Source organism: Crocuta crocuta, unplaced genomic scaffold (genome assembly GCF_008692635.1).
Source record: "Crocuta crocuta isolate KB4526 unplaced genomic scaffold, BGI_CrCroc_1.0 scaffold839, whole genome shotgun sequence".
Taxonomy (NCBI): Eukaryota; Metazoa; Chordata; class Mammalia; order Carnivora; family Hyaenidae; genus Crocuta; species Crocuta crocuta.
The window spans coordinates 44,734-53,280 of record NW_027529590.1 but is presented as its reverse complement, the minus strand read 5'-3'; the positions used below and the strand labels follow the sequence as shown (position 1 = coordinate 53,280).

At 56.6% G+C, this 8,547-nt stretch overlaps 1 protein-coding gene across 1 annotated transcript in view; it reads left to right on the top strand.

The window, feature by feature from the left end:
• Window positions 1-318: 318 nt before the first annotated feature.
• The window catches only part of IKBKG (inhibitor of nuclear factor kappa B kinase regulatory subunit gamma), a 16,039-nt gene continuing 7,810 nt past the window's right edge, over window positions 319-8,547 (top strand). The window contains exons 1-3 of the mRNA XM_077761740.1: window positions 319-494; window positions 3,909-4,110; window positions 6,783-6,994. Coding sequence (XP_077617866.1) covers window positions 3,924-4,110; window positions 6,783-6,994 — 399 coding nt within the window. The 5' untranslated portion in view covers window positions 319-494; window positions 3,909-3,923. The remainder of the gene's footprint in view (window positions 495-3,908; window positions 4,111-6,782; window positions 6,995-8,547) is intronic.

Here is an 8,547-nt window from a genome sequence, read left to right as displayed (position 1 = left end):
GCCACCTCGCGGAGGGGCCCACTTCCGCCGGCAGTGTGGCCACACCTCCTTGACCCTGTTCCAGGGCGGGACCTTCTGCAGCCAGTAGGCCCCCTATAAGCTCCTCCCCCAGCGGGGGCGGGACGGCCCAGCGCCCGGAGGCTGGAGGCCACCGTCCGAGAGACGAGGGCGAGAGTGGGTCGCGATGCCCCGAAAAGCACCACGTGCTGCATATCATTGGGAGCGTCCTGTACGCCGGCCAAAGCTGTCGGGCTCGGGCTCCCCTCGGGAGCAGCCTCTGCCACATCTCTGCCGGCTCTTGGGAGGGGCGGGGCTTATGTGTTTTACTTCCGGATCTCACAGCTACGACACCGGAAGCCGGAAGTGTGAATTTCGGCAGCGGGAGAAGGGAAGGGTGACCGCAGAACTCGGACTTTCTCTGAGCGCCGGGGCCCGAGGAGTGCTCGTGGCTCTCCGTTCCTGCCCTTCTCACGTTGGACCGACTCTGCTGACAGGTGCGGTCCTCTTCCCGAAGACAGGGTACTTTTGGTGGGTGTTCCGCTGCCTCCGAGACTTCCCGGACATCCAGGCTTCCCCTTCCTTTTGGGCCCCGGCCCATTTCTGCTGCCTGCTTATAGCGCACCGGCCGAGGCGGGCCGATGCAGGGGCCACGTTACCTTGGTGGCGAGCGGGACTGTTTCCGCCTCTCCCTCCGCCGCCGTCGGGTCTGACCACACCCCTGCTTCGCGGATAACTATTCTAGTTCCGAGACTATTTCTGTTCATCTAACTTGACTGCGTTGGAGGTTAAGTTCTTTATAAAGGCCTCAAGTATAGTTTGGCAGCTACGTATCTTACTTCATGTGCCTCACTTTGCAAAACGATTAATGTCCACCTGACCTCAAACCGTTTCTGTGATTTGGGGATGGATGAGCCATCCTGTCATGTTCGAGGAACGGCAAGGAGGCCACCATAGCTAGAGTAGAGTGAAGGGAGAACACTTGGAGGGGAAGCAGTGAGGCACCAGATAGCTCGGGGCTTTGCAGGCCGTTTTAGGGACCTTGGCTTTTACACAAAGAGCAATGAGGAACTGTGGTAGGGAACAGAGTAGACGAGGGACATGATCAGAATTACCTGTTAGGCCAATCTGGCTCCTGTGAGAACAAATTATAGGGGACAGGGGGTAGAAGCGGGAGGTTATCGCAGTAATCCAGGTGAGAGATGGTGGGGCTTTGAGCATTTTATTATGAAAAATTTCAAAGATGTACAAAAGTAGAAAGAATAGTGTAGTAAATTCCATGTACTCACCTCCCAGCTTTGATAGTTGTCAACTCATGGCTTCTTTTGTTTAAACTTTTTTTTTACATTTATGTATTTTTGAGAGACAGAGTACAAGTGGGGGAGGGGCAGAGAGAGAACGAGACACGGAGTCAAAAGCAGGCTCTAAGCTGTCAGCACAGACCTGACGTGGGGCTCGAACTCACAAACTGTGAGATGATGACCCGAGCCGAAGTCGGGCGGGTGCTCATCTGACTGAGCCACCCAGGCGCCCCCATGGCTACATTTGTTTAATTCATACTTCTCACTCATCTCTCATCATTATTATTTTCCAATAATGGCCTTGAGACAATTCTCATACCATGCAGTTCACCCATTTCAAACATACAGTTCCCTAGTTTATAGTATATCCAGAGTAGTGCAAGCATAACCACTCTCGTTCCAGAACATTTTCATGACTCCAGAAAACCCCCGCACCTTGTTAGCTAGCACCTTCATCACCCCATATCTCCTAGGTCTTAAGCATCCACCAATCTTTCTTTCTCTACGGATTTGCTTGTTCTGGACATTTCCCATAAATGGAATCACACGCCGTGTGGTCTTTTGTGAGTTGCTTCTTTTGGTGTAATGTTTGCAAGACTTGTCCATTTTTTGGCATGTGAATGTACTGGATTTTGTTTACTTATCAGCTGACGGACATTTGGGTCATTTTCACTCTTTGGCTATTGTGAGTAATCCTGCTGGGAGCATTTGCGTGTGTGCACGTGTTTTTGTTTCTCCCGGGGAGATAGATATCTAGCAGTAAATTCCAGACACTGTATAATTTCACCTGGAAGTATTTCAGCATGCATCTCTAAGAAAGGATGAAAAAAACATAAACACAATACCACCATCACACCTACAATAGTGACCATTAATTGCTCAGTGTCAGCAAATAGATTCTGGGATACATTTTGACAGGATTTCCTGACGTGTTAGATGTGAGCTGTGAGATGCGGGAGTCCAGAGGGGCTCCAAGGTTTCTGTCCTGGTGGCCAGAGGATGGATTTGCCATTTGCTGACCATCAGGAGAGCTGTGGAGGGAACTGGCTTTTGGGGACTCTCGGGAGTGCAATTTTAAGGTTAGTTTTGAGAGCGCTACTAGATAGATACCCAAGTGGAGATGTTGGGTTTGGGCGTCGTCAGCAAGAGCATGGGGGTTAAAGCGAGAGGCTGAATGAACTCTGTGTTGGGGTGCCCGAGGTTAGAGAAGACACCCCAGAACAGAGCTCTGGGGCACCACAACATGACACTGTGGCTTGGAGGGTCCAGTGAAAGAGGCTGAGCTGGAGCAGCCAGTGAGGTAGGAGGAAACCAGGACAGTGGGCTTTTCTGGAAGCTGAGGGGAGGACTGGTGGCTCAGCGGGGCGTCCGGGAGAGCAACAGCAGCAGCAGCAGCAGCAGCAGGGTATTGGTTGATTCGGTGTTAAAGCCGTCCTCTCTGGTGCAGGCCTGCTCCTGGAAATTGGGATTGGCTTCCTCCTCCAGGCGGCTTGTCTTCTTGGGCAGAATTTATCAGGGCTCCAGGCTAGTGCCGCCCCACGTGGCCGACTCGCCCTCAGCTCCAGGGAACGCTTATGAGGTTCTGAGCAGTGTCCTTGAACCCCCTTTTACTCCATGGCTTAATTTCCCAGAGCTGCTGTGAGAGATGGCCACAAGCCGAGTGGCTGACAACAGCCAGTTTTCCTCTCCCAGCTCTGGAGGCCACCTCCCGAGTATCAGGGGCTCTGCAGGGCCACACTCCCTCTGCAGGCTCTAGGGGACAATCCTTCTTACCTCTTCCAGGCATTCCTTGGCTCGTGGCCACATCACTCTCTGCCTTTGTTGTGGTGTGGCCTTCTCTGTGTCTCTCTTCTGTCTCTTATAAGGACATTTGTCATTGGATTTAAGGCCACTCTAATCCAGGACGATCTCATCTCAGGATCCTTCACTTTCTTACATCTGCAAAAAGCCCCTTTTCCAAATAAAGTGAGAACATGTACATACCTTGCTGAGGGCCATCATTCAACCCACTACGCTTGGTAAGGGGCCAACACCTTCACTCCTGCTCGGGGGGGGGGTGTGTGTAGCAGGTAGGGGTCACCGCACACTGACACCTCCTACAAAAACAATCCTCTCCCCAATTTCCACTCTCTGGGGAACTTTTAAAAAAGTTTATTTTGAGAGCGAGCAAGCGCAGGAGAGAGAGGCAGAGAGGGAGACTCCCAGGCAGGGTCCATGCTGTAAGTGGGGCTTGAACTCATGAACCTCGAGATCATGACCTGAGGTGAAATCAAGAGGCTGACGCTCAACCGAGCCAGCCACCCAGGCACCCCTAAATTCTTAATATCAGCTTACAGCGTGCAGATAGGTGCTAGACAGAGTTTAGGACACGTGCTGAACCTTGGCCTTTCAAATCCCTCATGGGGCCTGCACCTCCCTTTGGGATGAAAGTATGTGCCCCGTCTTAGACTGAAAAGCCCCTTGTAGCGCCCTATCACACCCGGTAAAGTGCCGGGTGTTCCACTTAGGGTGTGGCCGCGGAACTCCTGCACAGACCCCGCCCCCTCTCCTGCGAGGTAAGAGAATTCGGCGCGGGTCTCCTGCGACACTTCTGCTGCCTCGCTCCTCCAGATCCTGACTTGTTGGATGAGCAGGCCCCCCTGGAAGAGTCAGCTGTGTGAGATGGTGCAGCCCAGCGGCGGCCCGGCAGGGGACCAGGACGTGCTGGGCGAAGAGTCTTCTCTGGGGAAGCCAGTTATGCCCCACCTACCTTCGGAGCAGGGCACTCCTGAGACCTTCCAACGCTGTCTGGAGGAGAATCAGGAGCTCCGAGGTGAGGGGGATAGCAGGTGTGCGGAGTAACGCGTCAGAGGGCCCAGCCCCGTTGGCGGGGGAGGCTTATTCCCCTGACCTGTGCCTCTGCTTTTACTGGGTCTGGGTTGGGGGAACACCTGAGAGGCAGCTAGTGCTTCAGACTCAGCCACCCTCCCTTTTTATTTCAGGTGGGAATCTCCTGAAAACGGACTCTGAGGTATAGATTAACGTGCAGGACGTTTATTTAGAGTGCGCATACGTAGGACCAATCCTAGGGAAGGGAAGAGAAGGGAAGGACTGGGAAGAAGGAGGGGTGGGCTCGGGGAGAAGCTGCACAGCGGTGCAGGCTGACCCTGCTGGGAGCTCTGGAGCCCAAGCTAGGGTCCTGCGTTGTCCCAAGTTGGGCCGACGTGGCCGGCCGGGCTTTTCTGCCGGATCCTGATCCATCACGGAGCGCTGGCTATGGTGGGAGTGGTCCCGCGGCTCCCAGGAAGGGGGCGTGGCCCGTCCTGGGGATGAGGCGGGGTCTGACCTGGGGAGGGGGGCGTGGCCTGTCCTGGGAATGAGGCGGGGCCTGCCCGGGGAAGGGCCTGCGGGCTGCTGTGGGAGAGGGGATTTCTGGTCCCTCCCGCTGGTGCTGGTGCAGAGGTGTTACCCCAGGCCAGGCGGTGGCTCCGGGAACCAGGCGGTTCCTGTCTTCATCACCGCCCCCACCCGCTCACCTGCCACGGTTCCTGTCTTCATCACCGCCCCCACCCGCTCACCTGCCACGTCCTCAGTTACATCGTGGGGCAGCTTCTCCAGGTCCCAGGGGCCTGCACCTTGCTTCTCAGGCAGGGTGGCTGCCCTTGGGTGGGGCGCATTTCAGCCCTGCTGTGTGACAGCACCTGCTCCCCCGCTCCCCGCTGCCTGTAATCACGCTTAGACGTCAAGGGCCTGTCCTGGTGTGACCAGGTGTTGATCAGAATCCCCCGCATCTACCCCTAGATGCCACTTACACTCCTCCAGTTATCACAGTGAACAGTGTCCCTAATGTTGTCAAATGCCTTGCTGTGTTGGGGTCACATAGAGCTGGCAGCCAAGTTGGGGGTGGGGAGACAGCTCACCTGCCACAGCTACATGTGTGGTCTCTGCTGGTCCCCAGGAGGGCGCTCTGGCAGGAGGACGTTGGGGGTGAGTTTGTCAAAGTGGGTGTAGAGGGATTATGGCACCAGTGGCCCCTCACCCACGGAGCTTGGGCTTTAGTAGCAGGTAGAGACCTTGAAGCTGCACGGCCTCCTTCTGTGCACCTGACCCATTGTTGCTCAGTGTATTAGCTGCACATGGCGTCGCCTCTGCACATTCCTGTTAAATGGGTGCTCTGTGTCAGGTCCTGGGTCAAACCACGGGGCCCTGAAAGTGTCTGCTCCCCAACGGTGCCCCAATTGTGTCTAAGAAGGAGGGGGCAGGGAGAGGGCACAGACTTCCCTTGAATGTTTGAGAAACGTTACGGAAGAAGTTGCATTAACCTAGTTGTAGGAGTGCCTTTCTGTAACATGTCCAGGGGGAGCAAATCCAGAGACAGGAACAGATAAGTGGATGCCAGAGGCTGGGGCCAATGGGAAAGGGACTGCCAGTGGATATGGGTATTTTGGGGGGTGTGGAAATGTTCTGGAACTAGCTAGAGGTGATGGGTGCATAGCTTTGTAAATACATGAAAGCCACTCAATGTATACTTTAAAAGTTACAATGATGAATTTGATGTTACATGAATTTTACCTTGGTAGAAAAAGAAGTTGCGCATGAGTTGAGCCTTAGGTGGGGAATCGAGCAGGATTGCAACAGGTGGAGGCGGGCGAGTGAGGCTGGAGGCGCTGCAGAGTAGTCACATGGGGATGGAGGAGGGCACGAGGTGGCTCTGGAGCCAGGCTCAGAAGCCACTGTAGTTTGAGTGAAAGAATGTTCCATCAGGAGGCACTAGTTAGCTTGTCAAAGGTTTTCACCGGAAGGTGACAGGAAGCTATTGCCTGTTCCTATCTTTTATGGTTCTGTAGTTGCTAGAACCTTCGCATGTCACTCATCAGTTTTGTCACCCGTCACTGGCCTTCTGCCTGGGGTGTCCGTGGATGTGTGGCTCTCCTTTCCTCAGCCTCTGCTGCCTGCCTGGCCTTTGCAGATGCTCATCCTTCAGCCTGGTTGGGGGAGAGGGGCTGGCTGTTTCCTGCATGTTTATTGTGCCCTGGGCACTTCACTTTTTCATTTGACCCTCCCCACCCTGTGAGTTGGGTGCAGTTATCCCTGTTGAACATGCATGTGAGGACAGCGAGGCTCAGGGAGGCCACCTGCAAACCTGACCCTCCCAGGCTGCAGCTGGTAATGGCACAGGGAGGTTCCCCCTGGCAGCCTTCCCAGAATCCGCAGGCAGGTTAGGATTCCCCGATGCCGAAGACTGTGACTGAGCGCCCTGCGGAAGGGGGGTGCAGTGCAGGCGTGCCTGGAACCGGGCCACATTGAAGCTGATGTTTTTAGTATCTTTTTGGGGAAATTTAGGTGCTTGTCATCAGCGTTGTTGATTCTGAAAGCATGATGCAAAATAAGAGGAACCGCTTTGAAGGCGTCTTTGTGTGAGAGGCTGCACCGGGGGTGGGGGGGGAGGTGCCAAGACGGGCCGCCCGCCCGCTCTCACGTCTCCTCTGTCTCCTCCACCGCCAGATGCCATCCGACAGAGCAATCAGATGCTACGGGAGCGCTGTGAGGAGCTGCAGCGTTTCCAAGGCAGCCAGAGGAAGGAGAAAGAGTTCCTCCTGCAGAAGTTCCAGGAAGCCAGGAAACTGGTGGAGAGACTGAGCCTGGAGAAGCTCGACCTGAGGAGGCAGAGGGAGCAGGCCCTGCAGGAGGTGGAGCATCTGAAGAGATGCCAGAAGGTAGCCAGAGGGGCGGGGTGGGGGGAGCTCCCGAGGAGCCTGTGACACCAGCCGCCTGTGCTCTGGAAACCACGGGGATGCCAGCGTTCCCAGAGGGTGCCCGGGGTCAGGGGTCCCTGATGCTTCACCAGGACGGCCCCGGAACTTGGCAGAGCCGTCACACTCGTGGTTATGGCTGATATGGCTAATGACAGTGAGAGGATACAGGCTGGAATGAGCGGGGACAGAAGGGGCACAGGGCAGGCTCCGGGAGAGGCCAGGAGTGAGCTTCCAGGTCCCCGGCCAGCGGGGTCGTGGGGCGGTGTGGTCTGTGTCACAGTGACGCGTGACCGTGCGCGCCGGGATGGGGTGGGGGGTGCCGCCGCCGGGGAAGCTTCCCTGAGCGCTGGTGTCCGGGAACTTGAGTGGGGGTCGGTCCTGTGGGCCCGGGGCTCCCGCCTGGCTGACCTCACATCCTCAGTCTCTGCCCCCCGGATGTGAAGCCGGGGCCCCACCAGCAATCACGCTGTCAGCGCAGACGCCCGGCAGGGCCCTCAGGGAAGTGTGCCAGGTCCCTGGGGCCACCATAACAAAGGGCCACAGGCTGGGCGGTTCTAAGATACAGACCTGTACTGCCTCCCAGTCCAGGCGCCAGAAGTGCAAGAGCAAGGTCTGGGCCGGGTCGGTGCCTTCTGGAGTCTGCGTGGGAGAACCTAGGCCAGGCTGCTTTCCCAGCCTCGGCTGTGCCTCCTGTGGCCCGTAGACACGTCGCTCCACGCCTGTCCCTGTGGCCACCTGGGCTTCTCCCCATGTGTCCGTGTGTCTCTCCTCCTCTCATGAAGACGCCAGCATCCGAGAGAAATGCGTCTGGACGTTAGTGACCGTGGTGAGAACAGGTTGAGCTGGGAATTACTGGCAGCAGGGGGAGAGTTGAGCTCCACTGTGATTTGCAGAGGTGACTGGCAACTTAAAGAGCGAGGAGAGTGGAGGGGGAGTGAGCTGGGGGTCAAGCGAAAACTCACACGGCATGGGTCAGCATGAATGCGTGAGGCCAGCTGGCGGTTTCGGACGTTAGCATCGCATCCCGCACAGAGCCTGGCGCTCGGAGGCCCTATCCTTCGCGACGAGTCCATTTCCGAGGAACAACTCTGAAGTCCTTGAGGAAGACTGTCCTGGGTGGTGGGAGGTATGTGGGCGTTTTAGAGGGACAGAGGAAGGATTCACACCTGGAGGCCTCTTAGGAAGTGCTCCTGGTGAGCGGAGGAGGGGGCCCGGGGCTGCTGATGGCTGAACCAGGCAGTCTCGGCCGCACCGGGCTTTCCTAGGGAGGCATGCCGATGCAGGGCCGCGTCTCCCCCGGCCGCGGTCCTCGGCCCCTAGCACGGCTTCGTCATGACTTGATTGCATCTGCAAATCAGGTCCCATTCATAGTTCCTGGCGGTTAGGACTAGGACCTGTCAGGGGCTGCCATTCAGCCCATCACAGGCTCGAACAGATGCACTCCTTGCCCTTCGCTAACGGCCTTCGGGGGCCCCTGCCCGCCTGCCCCGGCTCCCGTGATGGGATGCCAGTTT